The sequence below is a fragment of the Salmo salar genome, chromosome ssa02 (genome assembly GCF_905237065.1).
Source record: "Salmo salar chromosome ssa02, Ssal_v3.1, whole genome shotgun sequence".
Lineage (NCBI taxonomy): Eukaryota > Metazoa > Chordata > Actinopteri > Salmoniformes > Salmonidae > Salmo > Salmo salar.
The window spans coordinates 88,128,062-88,146,955 of NC_059443.1; the positions used below are offsets into that span (position 1 = coordinate 88,128,062).

The following is an 18,894-nucleotide window of genomic DNA, read 5'->3' on the forward strand; positions in this document are numbered from 1 at the left end:
ATGTGAACAGGTTGGAAGAGCGAGTACACAGTGATTGTGTTCCCTCCACATCTGCTATAACATCCCTGAGAGAAGATCTGCCACCACCTTTCAGCAGAGAACAAAGAAGATGACCATGCATGAAACGTTAACCAGAGAATTTCATGAGCATAAAATGAAATATCTGAAGGAAGAACATGAGATGAGAATTGTCCAGGTTGAATTGGATATGAAGTTGGAAGAGAGAGGTATGATCCTAAAAAGAGACAGTAATGAGACAATAGTGATGACCAGCCATGGTGAACAATATGATATGTAAAACAATACATGTTTTGGCATTTGGATATTCCTGAGTGAGAGTATTTTAATCACCACAAACTACATTTTAAACCAGCCTTGGTTTAGTCACTCATTGTAACGGCCGTCGGGAGAGAGAGTAGACCAAGGTGCAGCGGAGTTAGTGTTCATCATTGAATTTAATAACAGAAAGAACACTGTACGAAACAACACAAGAAAACCGACAGCCAAACAGTCCTGTCAGGTGCAAAACACTAACAGAAACAATTACCCACAAAACCCCAACGGAAAAACAGGCACTTATGTGTGACTCCCAATCAGCAACAACACTCTACAGCTGTGCCTGATTGGAAGCCACACGGCCAAAATTAATGAAACAAACCAACATAGAAAAATGCACAGAGAACGCCCACCCAATGTAACACCCTGACCTAACCAAAATAAAGAACAAAAACCCCTCTCTATGGCCAGGGCACACTCATTTCATTTTGCTGCACACTATTTGAATTTTGTACAGAACAAACATTATCAAAGCAAAAATAAGCCATAATGAACACATGCCTCAGCCACGGACACATCTACCTCAGCCACGGACACATCTACCTCAGCCACATCTACCTCAGCCACGGACACATCTACCTCAGCCACGGACACATCTGCTTGATGCTGATCTTCCATGGGAGGAGTTGTGCAGCACAGCTGTAGCAATGATCACCTTGCAGCATCTTCTTGGCTTGGAACGAAGTGTATTGCGAAAACACGGGTCTATTTTTCCATACTCCAAACATACGCTGGACCATCCCTCTCGTGTGGATATGAGCTCTGTTGTATCTTTGCTGCTCAGCTGTTATGGGATTTATGTCTGGTGAATAAAAAGTTACTCTGACCATGTCACTATATAGTAACTATTAGTAGACCAGATTACTATGTAGTAACTATTAGTAGACCATATTACTATGTAGTAACTATTAGTAGACCATGTTACTATGTAGTAACTATTAGTAGACCATATTACTATGTAGTAACTATTAGTAGACCATGTTACTATGTAGTAACTATTAGTAGACCATGTTACTATGTAGTAACTATTAGTAGACCGTGTTACTATGTAGTAACTATTAGTAGACCGTGTTACTATGTAGTAACTATTAGTAGACCGTGTTACTATGTAGTAACTATTAGTAGACCATGTTACTATGTAGTAACTATTAGTAGACCATATTACTATGTAGTAACTATTAGTAGACAATGTTTCTCACCCTAATATCCACTGTCACCAAGTAGTTGTCCACTATGTTGTCCTCTCTGAAACTGAGACCAATGAAGAGTTGAGGGAAATCCTTCAATGGTGAGTTGCACCTTTCCAACGGGCAACAATGTTTGAAAACTCTAAATGAGGAGTGCATCCACCCTGAACATTGATGGTAAACCAGTTGTTATGGTTACGGTACTCCTCAGCATCAGGAGTTGATGGTAAACCAGTTGTTATGGTTACGGTACTCCTCAGCATCAGGAGTTGATGGAAAACCAGTTGTTATGGTTACGGTACTCCTCAGCATCAGGAGTTGATGGTAAACCAGTTGTTATGGTTACGGTACTCCTCAGCATCAGGAGTTGATGGTAAACCAGTTGTTATGGTTACGGTACTCCTCAGCATCAGGAGTTGATGTAAAACCAGTTGTTATGGTTACGGTACTCCTCAGCATCAGGAGTTGATGGACACTTGATGGGAACATGACATCCATGACCAGCCAATCACTCCTGGGAACTGCCCATATTCATAGAATTGCACTTTATAGTTGGCTTGGCCAGCAGCATCAGGAAACTAGATGTAAAGACTCCTCCTGCAGACTTTATAGTTGGCTTGACCAGCAGCATCAGGAAACTAGATGTAAAGACTCCTCCTGCAGACTTTATAGTTGGCTTGGCCAGCAGCATCAGGAAACTAGATGTAAAGACTCCTCCTGCAGACTTTATAGTTGGCTTGGCCAGCAGCATCAGGAAACTAGATGTAAAGACTCCTCCTGCAGACTTTATAGTTGGCTTGACCAGCAGCATCAGGAAACTAGATGTAAAGACTCCTCCTGCAGACTTTATAGTTGGCTTGGCCAGCAGCATCAGGAAACTAGATGTAAAGACTCCTCCTGCAGACTTTATAGTTGGCTTGGCCAGCAGCATCAGGAAACTAGATGTAAAGACTCCTCCTGCAGACTTTATAGTTGGCTTGGCCAGCAGCATCAGGAAACTAGATGTAAAGACTCCTCCTGCAGACTTTATAGTTGGCTTGGCCAGCAGCATCAGGAAACTAGATGTAAAGACTCCTCCTGCAGACTTTGTGAACAATTAAACACACAGTTGCTTCACTGGCACCGACACAAATCACCAGTTTCACAATGAAAGATTCCAGATGCCAAAAACCTCAGTGATCAGAACTTGGAGAGAATTGGGTGAAGGCCTTCCTCTTTGAGACAGAGAGGAAAGTCTAGGCTCAAGCAGAGATATAATCTCCAATGCATTTTCTTTGTACATACGAAAGCGGTTCAAAGTAATGTAATGGATTCCTCCTATCCACAAGTACTGGTCTGGCTGGCCTCTGTAGTGCATGTTGGTCTTCATTTAGACATTCCATATAGTCCAGGCTCCCTCACAAACAGCACTAAGCAGAAGTTAAACCTGCCTCTTTGAAAGATTCATTTAATCTTCCATTTAGTCCTGGAGTAGCTCTAATCCTCCCTCTTGCAATCAGCTTTGATTAGTCCAGAACAGGCTAAATCGACCACTATTTTAAGATAAGTCTGTGCAAGTCGCTTTGAGTTAAGACAGCTCAAACAAGCATTTTAGTCTGGGACTAAGCTTAAGCCTTGTCTGTGAAACCGGCCCTGGGTGTTTTATATAATATGACTAAATGTGTTTATTTCTGTGTTGCAGGGGCAGTCAAGAAATGGAACAGCAAGGCCACAGAACATGACATAATCAGAGCTGTGGGAGACCACCTCAAGCCCCTGGTAGAGCCGGGGGTGGTGTTTACCACTCCACCACGCCTTCAGCAGGCTGGAAAAGTGGGATTGATCTGGTTGATCCATTTGTTTGTTTCAGTTTTCAGTAGTTGAATCCTTTGATGTATTGTTGATTTCAAAACTTTTCAGTTTCAACAAATGCACTGGGTTGATTGAAATGTTATACTAAACTTACATACCATGCACTATTTTGACATAGTGGAAGATATACTGAATTTATACTGTTTTTCATACGAAGATACGTGTTGCTTTTGCACATATTTGTTCATTGAAGAGTCTGTTGATTGATTGGTCATTGGGTGCATTTGTTTTATAGTATAATAAAATCAAATCAAGCTTTATTTATACAGCACATGTCAGACATGGATGCAACACAATGGCTTCACAGGAAAAAACTATGAAAATAAACAGAAATATTTAGTACAGAAACATAAGAGGATTAAAAAACAGAAGACTAACAACTGAAAGACTAATGAACATTCTAAGGAAAATCCATTGATTAAAATATTAACAATTGGATGCAACATCAACCCAAAATCTCAGCTTGTTTTACTACATTGTTTGTTGTTATTTTCCCCAGCAAGAAAACCAAATGTCACTTAAATAGAAGAGGGACTAACAATGAGTCACTGACAACAACCACAACTAAACAGGTGGGGTTTTAGGAGGGGTTCTGAAAGACACTATGGGGGTGTCCACTGAAAGTTGACTAATAACAACAACTGGGACCTAAAAGACACCCACCATGAGACCCACTAAATCTGCCCAAGAAGAGGAAAACAAAAGAAAAACCCACACCAAACTTAACGACAGGAAGTAAACCAAAAAGGCAGAGCAACTAAAGGTGTTGACTCTCCACATGTATCAAGACAACTGGAGCACTGGGCCAGACACTCTTAAATAGAACCTGGACCAGCTCAGGTGAAACACCTTCCCACTAACGAGATGGACAAGCCAGCACAGGTGTAACACATACTGACTAACGAGGTGACACCAATCAGTGCGTCCTACGTGCTAACGAGCTAGACGTGCTAACGGAGCTAGACATGCTAACGAGCTAGACGTGTAAACGAGCTAGAGGTGCTAACGAGCTAGAGGTGCTAACGAGCTAGAGGTGCTAACGGGCTAGACGTGCTAAAGTCCAACCTCAAAACACATATGGAAAAACCAAAGCCTGTAACACCTTCCCCCTTAAGACAACAAATAAATCCTATATTTTTGTTGGACAAGTTTGCTCACCACCAACAGAAAACAACTTCCATTTCACATTATAATCAACTAAATTGATTCCCTTCTACAATATAAACATGGTGTCTACTGGATGTCAACAATTAAAAACAATATTTTTTTTATATTTTTCCCCCACTAGCTTCTAGAACTCTCTTCTTCCTAAAACTCACTAGCTTCTACAACTCTCGTCCCCTTAGAACGAGTCCAAACAAAACGAATCTCCAATACAGAAAAACGTGCAGTCAAAATAAATTGTGATCCATGGAAACGGACTGGCTAAACGCACAACACAAATCTTTTTGACTGCCCACCCTTGAGACAATCAGCAACCAAGTTGTCCTTACCACAGACATGTCTTATTTCAATAGGAAACTCCTGCAATATCCGTAGTAACTTTCCACCTCACTGCGGAGCTTCTCTCTCTTTTCAGGGTTCACTAGATAGGCATGTTGTTGGATCGGGGCCCAGTCCCCAATGTCATGCTCTAGTACATCTGAGAATGAACCCTTATATTCTAAAAGCAGGGCGACAATGTCAATATAATTGTACCCAAATATTGTCAGTTGGTTGCATAAATCATTGATTACTAAATGTTACATGAATTGTAAACATGAAATATCAAAACCAAATGTACACCCCTTTGTTAATATGTATTGGCAATAATTAACTTAATGGTGAGGCATGGAATAATAAAACATGTATTTTTTGCCAGGCTGGATGTTTGAAATATGAGGTGATTTGAGACCTGCTTCTTCAGTAGTGGAATAAAGACACTTGGATGTTGTAAAGAAATGCTGGAGTGATGTAGGATTGTTAATAAAATTGATTATAGACCAATTTATTATACTGTGTCCATGTGTATAGGCTGCAAGTACGTTGAAATTAAGTTGTTTTCAAGTCATTTAAAAAGCTACCAGAAAAACATCTACATTTTCACTTTCAACCGAATGTATATTGGTCTTATTTAGTCTTATTTTCAACATCTTTTCAATTCCATTTTGCTAAGTGGGATATTTCATTGATATCATGAAACAATTCCTTCATGTATGTATTTTCTGATGTTTAATCAGAGATCTTTTATCAGAGAATCTCTTGTCACATTGATCACAGCTACAAAGTTTGTCCACCTGTGTGTGTTCTCTGGTGTACAGTCAGATAGCCAGATGTACTAAAACTCTTCCCACATTGACCACAGCTATAAGGTTTCTCTCCTGTGTGTGTTCTCTGGTGCACTGTCAGGTGGCCAGATTGACCAAAACTCTTCCCACATTGACCACAGCTATAAGGTTTCTCTCCTGTGTGTCTTCTTTGGTGCACTGTCAGATGGCCAGATTGACCAAAACTCTTCCCACATTGACCACAGCAATAAGATTTCTCTCCTGTGTGTGTTCTACGGTGTACAATTAGATGGCTAGATGTACCAAAACTCTTCCCACATTGATCACAGCTAAAAGCTTTCTCTCCTGTGTGTGTTCTCTGGTGTACAATTAGATGGCTAGATGTAGTACAACTCTTCCCACATTGATAACAGCTGTAAGGTTTCTCTCCTGTGTGTATTCTCTGGTGCACTATCAGGCTGTCTGGTTGAGTAAAACTCTTCCCACATTGACTACAGCTATAAGGTTTCTCTCCTGTATGTATTCTCTGGTGCACTATCAAGGAGTTTGACGCAGTAAATTTCTTCCCACATTCATCACAGCCATAAGGTTTCTCTCCTGTGTGTGTTCTCTGGTGTACAATTAGATGGCTAGATGTAGTAAAACTCTTCCCACATTGATAACAGCTATAAGGTTTCTCTCCTGTGTGTATTCTCTGGTGCACTATCAGGCTGTCTGGTTGAGTAAAACTCTTCCCACATTGATCACAGACATAAGGTTTCTCTCCTGTGTGTGTTCTCTGGTGTGATTTCAGGCTGCATGACTCAGTAAAACTCTTCCCACATTGATCACAGCCAAAAGGTTTCTCTCCTGTGTGAATTCTCAAGTGTACTTTCAGTGCATCTGCTCTTGAGTAACTCTTCCCACAATCAAAACAGTGGTGAGCTTTCTCTCCTGTGAGTACTCGCTGGTGTATTTTAAGTACTGATGTAGATTTGCAGTAAGATTTCTTCCCTGTGAGCCTCTGCTGGTGTTTCTTGAGGAGTTCTGATCTGGAGAGACTCTTCTCTGCCTCGTCAGCATCATGATGTTGTTGAGGCTCCCCAGAGGATCCACGATAGTCACTTCTCTCTCCTGTGTGAATGACAAAGTCAGACAGATGGTTAAAGGCCCACAACAGCAGTAATCCACTGTTTATTTGAGGTAAAAGGTGATGCCCAGAGCGTACCCATGAAGTTGTACAACAATTGACATCTGTTAAATTTGACAATTAAGACAGACAGTCAAGTTAGCAACAATCATATTTCATCTTGTTTTCACATTAGTGGGAAGTAGAAATAAGTTATTAAAGTTGTTGAAATCCTAAGCAGTGTGCCAGACGACTTTTGGTCTCCAATATAGGCCCCTTTCTGAGTTAGCTAAAATTGCAGCACGAGGGCAGAAACACCTCCCTGCTAATGAGGAAACCACTAGTTATGGATGTAGTATATCTGCTAATGAGGAAACCACTAGTTATGGATGTAGTATATCTGGTAATGAGGAAACCACTAGTTATGGATGTAGTATATCTGGTAATGAGGAAACCACTAGTTATGGATGTAGTATATCTGGTAATGAGGAAACCACTAGTTATGGATGTAGTATATCTGGTAATGAGGAAACCACTAGTTATGGATGTAGTATATCTGGTAATGAGGAAACCACTAGTTATGGATGTAGTATATCTGGTAATGAGGAAACCGCTAGTTATGGATGTAGTGTATCTGCCTGGAGCAAAAAATGGTGAGGAAAGATTTTAGTTTTTCACAATGTATTCTGAATATTACAGCACTAGATCAGGAGTGCTACTCAAGGAAACTCACATTAAGCTCTGTGTCTATTCACTAATTCAGCACCGTGGGGGAAAACTCAGGGGAGTTCTCATAGGCTGACAGCAAATATAGCCTCCATTTCCAGGTTGCTTATGAGTGCATTTTACATTATTTTTGGATTATAATTGTAAGGCTCACTTGAATCACCTGCTTAATTTCTGTGTGTTATTGTCGCAAATCAACTGCTTTATACTTAAAAAAACACTTCAACCAGTAAAATGCTCTTTGGCTAGCTTTTCCATCAGCCTGACAATGAGGGTTTGTACACTAAGTGTTTAACAAACAATAACATAGTAGAGGTCGACCGATTATGATTTTTCAACGCCGATACCGATTATTGGAGGACCTAAAGCAGCCGATACCGATTAAATCGGCCGATTTTAAATATATATATTTGTAATAATGACATTTACAACAATACTGAATGAACACATTTATTTTAACTTAATATAATACATCAATAAAATCAATTTAGTCTCAAACAAATAATGAAACATGTTCCATTTGGTTTAAATAATGCAAAAACACAGTGTTGGAGAAGAAAGTAAAAGTGCAATATGTGCCATGTAAAAAAGCTAACGTTTAAGTTCCTTGCTCAGAACATGAGAACATATGAAAGCTGGTGGTTCCTTTTAACATGAGTCTTCAATATTCCCAGTGAAGAAGTTTTAGGTTGTAGTTATTATAGGAATTATAGGACTATTTCTCTCTATACCATTTGTATTTTATATACCTTTGACTATTGGATGTTCTTATAGGTACTATAGTATTGCCAGCCTAATCTTGGGAGTTGACAGGCTTGAAATCATAAACAGAGCTGTGCTTCAAGCATTGCAAAGAGCTGCTGGGAAACGCAGGAAAGTGCTGTTTGAATGAATGTTTGAATGAATGCTTACGAGCCTGCTGCTGCCTACCACCACTCAGTCACCGCTCAGTCAGACTGCTCTATCAAATATCAAATCATAGACTTAATTATAATATAATAAACACAGAAATACGAGCTTCAGGTCATATTCAATTTAATATCACTCTGCACTGACCCACTTACAGGTGTTGTACCTCGTTTCCCTCCTTCAGGGAACAGTAATTATAGTCATAAAGTTACACTCCCTTTCAGTCGGTCAACTTCAGTACAACATACTATGGGGAAATACTATCATTCCCCATGCCGACCCAAATCCACAGATACTAAATGAAACGGCCCCTGGCAGACCACCCAGACCTGACCCCGCAAGATACGTCAGTTCTGTCAATTTATTCATTGTCTTTTGTTTGAAGCCCTCCTGTCAATGTTGAGTAAGGACGCACACCTGATTACACACCTAGAAGTGGGATTAGTCTAATAGCCTACAGCTGTGTCTGTCCCAAACTCACTGGCGCAGGAAACTCTGTGGGCCCAGAATATTTTATACAATGTTGCAAGCTTGCCTTCTTCAGTTTCAGGCGACCCAGTTGATAGTAGATACAATGTTTCAAAATCATTGAAGACAGGCATAACGACTGCTGGTGTAGTCTATTACCAGAAACTATAGGAGCATAATGACTGCTGCTGTAGCCTATTACCAGAAACTATAGGAGCATAACGACTGCTGGTGTAGCCTATTACCAGAAACTATAGGAGCATAACGACTGCTGGTGTAGCCTATTACCAGAAACTATAGGAGCATAATGACTGCTGGTGTAGCCTATTACCAGAAACTATAGGAGCATAACGACTGCTGGTGAAGTCTATTACCAGAAACTATAGGAGCATAACGACTGCTGGTGTAGTCTATTACCAGAAACTATAGGAGCATAACGACTGCTGGTGTAGCCTATTACCAGAAACTATAGGAGCAAAATGACTGCTGGTGTAGTCTATTACCAGAAACTATAGGAGCATAACGACTGCTGGTGTAGTCTATTACCAGAAACTATAGGAGCATAACGACTGCTGGTGTAGTCTATTACCAGAAACTATAGGAGCATAACGACTGCTGGTGTAGCCTATTACCAGAAACTATAGGAGCATAACGACTGCTGGTGTAGTCTATTACCAGAAAGTATAGGAGCATAATGACTGCTGGTGTAGCCTATTACCAGAAACTATAGGAGCATAATGACTGCTGGTGTAGTCTATTACCAGAAACTATAGGAGCATAATGACTGCTGGTGTAGTCTATTACCAGAAACTATAGGAGCATAACGACTGCTGGTGTGGTCTATTACCAGAAACTATAGGAGCATAACATCAGAATTTACGAAGGCCAGCAGCAGCGGGAGGAGTAGACTAAGGAAGAGTTTTTTTATGATGGTTAGCTATATTGTTTCAGAGGGGTGTCATCAATAGCCCATAATGACAAAGGGAAAACAGGTTAAAAAAAACAGAAATACCTTATTTACATAAGTATTCAGACCATTTGCTATGAGACTCGAAATTGCTTTCAGGTGCATCTTGTTTCCATTAATTATCTTTGAGATGTATCTACAACTTATTTGGAGTTCACCTGTGGTAAATTCAATTGATTGGATATGATTTGGAAGGCACACACCTGTCTATATAACATCCCACAGCTGACAGTGCATGTCAGAGTAAAAACCAAGCCATGAGGTCGAAGGAACTGTCCGTAGAGCTCTAAGACAAGATTGTGTCGAGGCAAAGATCTGGGGAAGGGTACCAAAAAAGATTCTGCAGCATTGAAGGTCCCCAAGAACACAGTGGCCTCCATCATTCTTAAATGGAATACTCTTCCTAAAGCTGGTCACCCGGCCAAACTTAGCGTTTGGGGGAGAAGGGCCTTAGTCAGGGAGGTGACCAAAAACCAGAGCTCCAGAGTTACTCTGTGGAGATGGGAGAACCTTCCAGAAGGACAACCATCTCTGCAGCACTCCACCAATCAGACCTTTATGGTAGAGTGGCCAGATGGAAGCCACTCCTCAGTAAAAGGCACATGACAGCCTGCTTGGAGTTTGACAAAAGGCACCTTAAGGACTCTAAGACCATGAGAACAAGATTCTCTGGCTTGATGAAACCAAGATTTAACTCTTTGGCCTGAATGCCAAGAGTCACATCTGGAGGAAACCTGGCACCATCCCTATGGTGAAGAATGGTGGTGGCAGCATCATGCTGTGGGGATGTTTTTCAGCAGCAGGGACTGGGGGACTAGTCAGGATCCAGGGAAATATTAACGGAGCAAAGTGCAGAGAGATCTTTGATGAAAGACCTGCTCCAGAGTGCTCAGGACCTCAGACTGGGGCAAAGGTTCACCGTCCAACAGGACAACGACCTTAAGCACACAGCCAATACAACACAGGAGTAGCTTCGGGACAAGTCTCTGAATGTCCTTGAGTGGCCCAGCCAGAGCCCGGACTTGGGACCGATCTAACATCTCTGGAGAGACCTGAAAATAGCTGTGCAGTGATGTTCCCCATCCAACCTGACAGAGCTAGAAGGATCTGCAGAGAAGGATGGGAGGAACTCCCCAAATGCAGGCGTGCCAAATAAATTAGCTAAATGAAAGGGGGAAAAAAGATTTTAATCAATTTTAGAATAAGGCTTTAACGTAACAAAATGTGGAAAAAGTCAAGGGGTCTGAATACTTTCCGAATGCACTGTATACAGCAACACCTCCCCCATAAGCATTCCTGTCTTTTCTGTAGATGTTATATCCCTGTATTGCTACTGCTGTATCAAAGGAATTATCTAAGTGATTTTCAGAGATTAACATTAGAGTGCATTCCAAATACAATAGGCAGGCAAGTAAACAAAAACGTTTTCAAATAAAAACTATTCCAGAAAATGTCAACGCGTATATAACGCCCGTCCAAGAGACTGTCAACTAATCGCGTTCACATTATAATGCTGTGGCACGCAGTTCCTCAGGTAATTCTCACCAAATCCCTTTTTAAAGTCAGGGTATGAGTCGAGAAACATGCCTATTTTCCTCTAAAGTACGTACTGTTACGATTGCAAAGCTATACGATATTACAGAGAACAAGTTAATTATCTCACATCTCTGAAAATATTTGTAATGTTGTGCTTCTTGTTCACGGAGGGTAATTCATGCCAATGTTCTTTTCTTTAAGCTGTTAATACAAATCGAAAGGAGTTTCCAATATCCTCATATCTTAAAGTATTTCTGGTGATAGCAAGTGATAGTGATACACAAGCTAGGTCTATTTTAAACATTGCCATCCCATGGCAGCATTTACCAGCCACCAGATTCAGAAGCTTTAAAACCACATAAAAAAAATATTTAAAACCCAATTCTATTTTTGCCCAAAGTTAAGATATAAATTATTCAAACTGAACATAATTCATGCTGGTTATTATTTTAGGCTATTTTAGTTTTGGAGTCAAAGATAGTTTTGGAATAGTTTTCATTTTTCAAACAGGTTTGTTATTTTATTTCAGTTTACTAAATAGTTTCCCCCTAATTACTTTTTCTATAATAAGCATGGAGGTTTCCCCTATCAACCAGTCATAGGTACTGGTGACAAAGCACCTCGTAACCTAGCTGGGAATGGGACAGACAGAACCCTTCTGTGGTAACAGACGGGGGATTTGTAATCAAATCTAATTCCCAGGAATGGGGTTCATATGAACCACAGAGACTGTGTGTGGGATAATAACATGGCCGTGTCCAACCCTGCTTGTTCCCTCGACTCCGCTACCAACCACCAATCTCCAACAGGGCCCTTAACCTGTATCACTAGACACCTCATAGTGAGCTACAGGTAGGAATCAGCAATGAATCCCAATAATGAGACACCTCTGGGGAGGGATGTCAGCAACATTTAACAAAAAATATATACAGTGTTTTATGACAAACCGTTTTTTTTACAAATCCGTCAAGACACCAATGTAAATTGTCCGGTGGTGATTTTATGAATTGTTCAGCAGTCTTATGGCTTGGGGGTAGAAGCTGTTGAGGAGGCTTTTGGTCCTAGACTTGGCGCTCCGGTACTGCTTGCCGTGCGGTAGCAGAGAAAACAGTCTATGACTTGGGTGACTGGAGTCTCTGACAATTTTGTGGGCTTTCCTCTGACACCGCCTATTATATTGGTCCTGGATGGCAGGAAGCTTGGCCACAGTGAGTTACTGGGCCGTTCACACTACCCTCTGAAGCGCCTTACAGTCAGGTGCCAAGCAGTTGCCATACCAGGCTGTGATGCAACCGGTCAGGATGCTCTCGATGGTGCAGCTGTATTACCTTTTGAGGATCTGGGGACCCATGCCAAATCTTTTCAGTCTCCTGAGGGGGAAAAGGTTTTGTTGTGCCCTCTTCATGACTGTCTTGGTATATACCCATGTGGGTGATTGAAAGATGAACTGAGGTCCACACTCCAGTCTAGTTGATGGTGGTAATGCACCTTAAAGTTGGTTGCCAACCGCCATATAAAGTACAAAGAAGAAAAAGAAGCCTGAAGGAAGGAGAAATGACGAGAAATGAATTTGGTTTACCGTTTGGGGCGTCGCAACTGGTTACCTATTTTGATGTGATGTGAAAGTATTATGTGAAATTATTTTGATGTGATATGAAACTACAGCAATTTATGTTTCTAGAAACGAATCGCAATTGAGAATCGATTCACATTTAGGTGGAATATTTGACTATTTTGGCTGCCAGAGCCAGTCTACCTCTGAAAATAACATACAGTCCTTGGACCTTGAGGAGTAACGGGGGCAGCAATCAGCAGTAGAAACAATAACAAAGCGTACTCCCTGCCCGTTTCGGTAAAAAGCTGAGGGATGGGGCTGGAGAAATGTAACCATCCATGATATCAACATTCTAGTTTTAACCATGTTTTGAGGATATACAGTGTTTGTTTATATTTACTGACAAACATTGGAGTAAATAAAAGCTGATATTTGGGGTTCTGATGGAGTACGACAGTTGAACTAAGCTCATGAGGCATTTATAAGTGATTTCTTCAAGAAACAGATGGGTACATATCATTAATGTATAAGTCCCTAAATGGATGTAACAACTGCTGATTGCCCCTTTAAGAGAACATCTTGGGCTAATCTAATATGAGATATTGAGGACTACAGTATTTCAGGCATTGTTATTGGATGCATTTGATCAATTGTTAACGTGTTGTTGATGGTCCACTCTTGATGTTCTACACGTTACAGTGTAGCTTCAGCCATTCCTACAGAACAACATTAAAGTGTAGAACCCCTTTACTGCATATTGGTTCAACGACTGCAGAGACGGTACTTACTGGTGTTAAACAGATCTCCAACCTCCTCTTCTTCCTCCAATGTGACAGTCATCTCCCCCTCCTCCTCTTTCACTCCATAAACTGCATCCTCCTCTTTCTCTTCCTCCTCTTCTTTTACTGTAACATCCTCCTCCTCTTTCACTCTGAACGCGTCTTCCTCTTCTTTCACAGTTACGTCTTTCTCTTCTTCCTTCACTGTAACAGCCTCACCCTCTACTTGTTTTTGTATTGTAACAGCCTCCTCTTCCTCCTCCTCTTTGACGAGAGCTTCTTTCTCCGTCCAGCAGACCTCTTCTTTAACAGGAGGAGAGTAACTTAGTGAACTCATGGTCGGGGATGTTAGTTAGCTAGCTAGCATTAGCGACTAGCCTAGTTCTAAGCTAACTTAGCAAACCAGCTAGCTGACAAACAACGTAAATATATAATTAAATGGGCCAACAAGTACATACGACAGAAGTGTGTTTAATACACAGCGACTAATATACACCAAAACAGTGTAAAGAGCGTGAATGTTGTAGCTATGTTTGCTAGAAAGCTAGCGAGGTGTCTGACTAGCTGTTGTTGTTGAAGGAGCGTCCCGTCCACTAGATTATACGTCACACTGGCAGCATCGCCTGAACCTAAAAGACGCACATCGCCATCTGCTGACTGGAGTGGGCAACGCAGTTGAGGAACCAAACGTTTATTTTTCATTTATTTCAGTAAAGTTTAATATTATATTAAGTCGTTCAAAGAGAAGCATGTGTTGATTGATTCGCTTTTAATGAGTGAGAATTTAAAACAAACTTTACACTCACTACATATTTGCGTTGAACCATACTTCTGACATGGATCATTTTGACCCCAGAGGCATATCTTTTATCATTACCAAAATGTGGTTTATTCAATTCTTCCCATTTTTAATGACTTTGTCAATCACCTGGTTCTTAACAAATCTAAATCATGGTTTAGTGTTTCTGTATCAAAATGGACTTTTAACAAATTCAAATCCTTTGGAGTCATTTTGACCCCAGCCAAAAGCACCCCAGATAAAAGCACCTTTGACGTTTATTTCAAATAAAACATTTTATCATACACGTGTTTAGCAGATGTTATTGCGGCTGTAGCGAAATGCTTGTGTTTCTAGCTCCGACAGTACAGTAATATCTGACAAGTAATATCTAACAATTTCACAACATATACCCAATACACACAAATCTAAGTATTTGAATCTAGGTTTCTCTGTAGACATGATCCATCCCACCAGAGGGTGGAGGGGCACCTGTATCAGCAGTTTTGACCAGATAGACACCTGCAGACACACAGTATAGTGCCTTCCATGTACTCTCCTAAGATTGGACTTTTCTATTCCATGTATCACATGACTGTGTACAAAACTGCCAATGGTAGAAAACTCTCCCAGCAGTAGAAAACTCTGCCAGCAATATACATACAATACCCCAAAATGACAATCCCAAAACAGGTTTTTAGAAATCTTTACAAATGTATTTACTTAAGTATTCAGACCCTTTGCTATGAGACTCAAAATTGAGTTCAGATGCATCCCGATTCCATTAATCATCCTTGAGATGTGTCTACAACTTGATTGGAGTCCACCTGTGGTAAATTCAATTGATTGGACATGATTTGGAAAGGCACACAGCTATGTACAGTTAACAGTGCATGTCAGAGCAAAAACCAAGCTTTGAGGTCGAAGGAATTGTCCATAGAGCTCAGAGACAGGATTGTGTCGAGGCACAGATCTGGGGAGGGTACCAAAAAATGTCTGCAGCATTGGAGGTCCCCAAGAACACAGTGGCCTCCATCATTCTTTGATGAAAGAAGTTTGGAACCACCAAGACTCTTCCAAGATCTGGCCGCCCGGCCAAACTGAGCAATCGGGGGAGAAGGGCCTTGGTCAGGGAGGTGACCAAGAACCCGATGGTCACTCTGACAGAGCTCCAGAGTTCCTCTGTGGAGATGGGAGAACCTTCCAGAAGGACCATCATCTCTGCAGCACTCCACCAATCAGGCCTTTATGGAAGAGAGGCCAGATGGAAGTCACTCCTCAGTGAAAGGCACATGACAGCCCACTTGGAGTTTGCCAAAAGGCACCTAAAGGACTCTCAGACCATGAGAAACAAGATTCTCTGGTCTGATTAAACCAAGATTGAACTCTTTGGCCTGAATACCAAGTGTCACGTCTGGAGGAAAATTGGCACCATCCCTACGGTGAAGCATGGTGGTGGCAGCGTCATGCTGTGGGGATGTTTTTCAGCAGCAGTGCAAATTGTCCACTGATATTGGTGTAACTTCTCACCCATTTTGGCTGTATGAAAGTTAATTTCCCCTCAGGCACACACATTTGTTCTTTGATATAATGAAGGTCATTTGTGTAGAATGTACTTTTCCCCACCGCTTTATTTTTTTTCAAGAGAATAACTGCTGATGCACAACCACATTTCTAAATGACACCTTGTCTATTCTTCTATTCTAACTCTCAACAGTAAGTTTAGACCCCGACTGATTAAAAAAAATATATATATTTTATTATTTATTACATAAAACACAAAGAAGGGGTAACATTAAAGTATTAGAACATGAAGGACAAACAATACAGCATCAAGACACTATCAAACATGTATCACTCTGTCCACAACAGAGCCATCCTTATGTGTGAGGGTGCGTGTGCATGATAGTGATATAAAATATATGTCATAGTTTCCTTTTTCATGATCACAAGCTAGTGAAACCCGAACCCTCCAAGATCCCCCCCACAGTTCCCCAATAGCTGTCCCTCAACCCTCCATGATCCCCCCACAGTTCCCCAATAGCTGTCCCTCAACCCTCCAAGATCCCCCCCACAGTTCCCCAATAGCTGTCCCTCAACCCTCCAAGATCCCCCCACAGTTCCCCAATAGCTGTCCCTCAACCAACAACCAAGATCCCCCCCACAGTTCCCCAATAGCTGTCCCTCAACCCTCCAAGATCCCCCCACAGTTCCCCAATAGCTGTCCCTCAACCCTCCAAGATCCCCCACAGTTCCCCAATAGCTGTCCCTCAACCCTCCAAGATCCCGCCCACAGTTCCCCAATAGCTGTCCCTCAACCCTCCAAGATCCCCCCCACAGTTCCCCAATAGCTGTCCCTCAATCCTCCAAGATCCCCCCACAGTTCCCCAATAGCTGCCCCTCAACCCTCCAAGATCCCCCCACAGTTCCCCAATAGCTGCCCTTCAACCATTCGAGACCCCTCCCACAGTCTCCCCTGATAAAAAAAGACAATTAATTCCATTCCCCACCTCCAAGAACCCCCCCCCCCCCAATGCACCAACAACCAAGAGAATGAACTAAAGAGAAAAAAGGAAAAGACAGAAGAAAACAGCAAACAACAATGCAAAAAAATTATAAAACAAAATAATACATTTAAAACAAAGGACATCAAGGACAACTGAAATCATAACAGCAATGCCAACTGTATATGTTTGTGTGCATGTCTGGCACTATTACATGTATGTGTGTGTTCTTGTATGTGTTTATTTGAATGAGAGTGTGTATATGCATGTGTACCAACACCTGCACGGCATCAGCCTCAGGCAAACCGGCATTAGTTGTAAAAACACTGCCACTTAGTGTCATTCAAATGTACTTTTATTATGTTTTATTTGGACTTTTTTGTTGACTCTTATCATTTGACCATCATTCTATCTCCTATGATCTAACTACCATGAGGTAGTCACCTGGAATGCATTTCAATTAACAGGTGTACCTTGTTAAATGTTCATTTGCCGAATTTCTTTCTTTCTTAATGCATTTGAGCCAATCAGTTGTGTTGTGACAAGGTAGGGGTGGTATACAGAAGATAGCCCTATTTGCAGAAAGACCAAGTCTATATTATGGCAATAACAGCTCAAATAAGCAAAAAGAGATGACAGTCCATCATTACTTTAACCCTTTTACACGTACCATCACACGGGGTGTGATCGTTCTACAGTGGTCCCTGAAGCGTACAGTCACACCCCGTGTGATTAGAACACTCATTTAGAACGCTCGTTTAGAACGGCCAGTTTCGAATGACGCAACAATCAGCATTTGAGCTGGCCACTTTTTTCAGAAACTATTTACACAAACAGTCCTTATGTAAACTATATCATGAATTAGCAAATAGCAATTACTATGTATAATTAATCACATCACGAGTGAGCTCACCATTGATCTAAATAATTAGGTAAAACACTTTCTAGAAATTGAAAGTAATCCGTTGATTAGTTTCAGCACGCAGCCATGCTTTTTTTCCTCACAGAAACCAAAGATAATAAGAGAAGACAAGATGAGGTTGGTCTGTTTACAGTATGCATGTTGAAGGGGTGTGTCATCTACTGTCGTTCACATCACACCATTAATTTGCAGAAGTCCTCAAAAAAATGAGTGAACTCTTACTCACCTCATTTTGTTGTAACATCTTTGGTCAAACGGATGATTACGTGAAACCCAGAATGCATTGTATGTCAACAAACATGGCTCCATACACATAGCTGGAATTAGCTTAGCTCATCATAATCAGTACAACCTTCAAAACATTATTTTACACACATACACATTTATGCAAAAATCGGAATGCATGATTTATCACGGGTAATTGAAAAACGTCAATAAAATACTAAATATATCAATAATACCACACAAAACATTTTCTGATAGTGATTTATTGATACAAATGGTGCGTGCAGGCAGTCAATCACGGTAACCTCTCACTCCCACTCTGAGCCATTCAGTGTTGTTGTATATGTAACAATCACATCCTGGAATGGAGAGAACGTTCGAACATCACGTGCATAAAAAAACTCACGCTGGGGCGACCGTTAGAGATATTTGGAACTCACGCGTGAAAGGGTTAACACATGAAGGTCTGTCAATGCGTAAACTTTCAAGAACTTTGAAAGATTCTTCAAGTGCAGTCGCAAAAACCATCCATCGCTATGATGAAGCTGGCTCTCATGAGGATTGCCACAGGAAAGGAAGACCCAGAGTTACCTCTGCTGCAGAAGATAAGTTCATTAGAGTTAACTGTGAAGACAACACAACTATGCCTATGAGATGGTTTGGGATGAATTGGACCGCAGAGTGAAGGAAATGCAGCCAATAAGTGCTCAGCATATGTGGGAACTCCTTCAATACTGCAGGAAAAGCATTCCAGGTGAAGCTGGTTAAGGGAATGC

At 41.2% G+C, this 18,894-nt stretch overlaps 2 protein-coding genes across 2 annotated transcripts in view; both read right to left on the reverse strand.

The window, feature by feature from the left end:
- LOC106606985 (zinc finger protein 850-like) overlaps window positions 1-18,894 on the reverse strand; it is an 898,172-nt gene that overhangs the window by 744,003 nt on the left and 135,275 nt on the right. The window lies entirely within an intron of this gene.
- LOC123732593 (zinc finger protein 239-like) lies at window positions 5,165-13,804 on the reverse strand. Its single transcript, XM_045711861.1, has 2 exons — window positions 13,699-13,804; window positions 5,165-6,754 (listed from the first exon to the last, which is right to left on the reverse strand). Exons 1-2 carry the CDS (start codon window positions 13,748-13,750, stop codon window positions 5,634-5,636), a joined length of 1,173 nt encoding a protein of 390 aa, XP_045567817.1. The 5' UTR covers window positions 13,751-13,804; the 3' UTR covers window positions 5,165-5,633.

Excerpts from the sequence above, each read along its gene's own strand:
- LOC123732593 (XM_045711861.1), bottom strand. The coding sequence starts at position 13,750 with ATGACTGTCACATTGGAGGAAGAAGAGGAGGTTGGAGATCTGTTTAAC. Across the intron at positions 6,755-13,698 it reads TGGAGATCTGTTTAACACCA|GAGAGAGAAGTGACTATCGT; the intron begins GTAAGTACCGTC and ends TCATTCACACAG.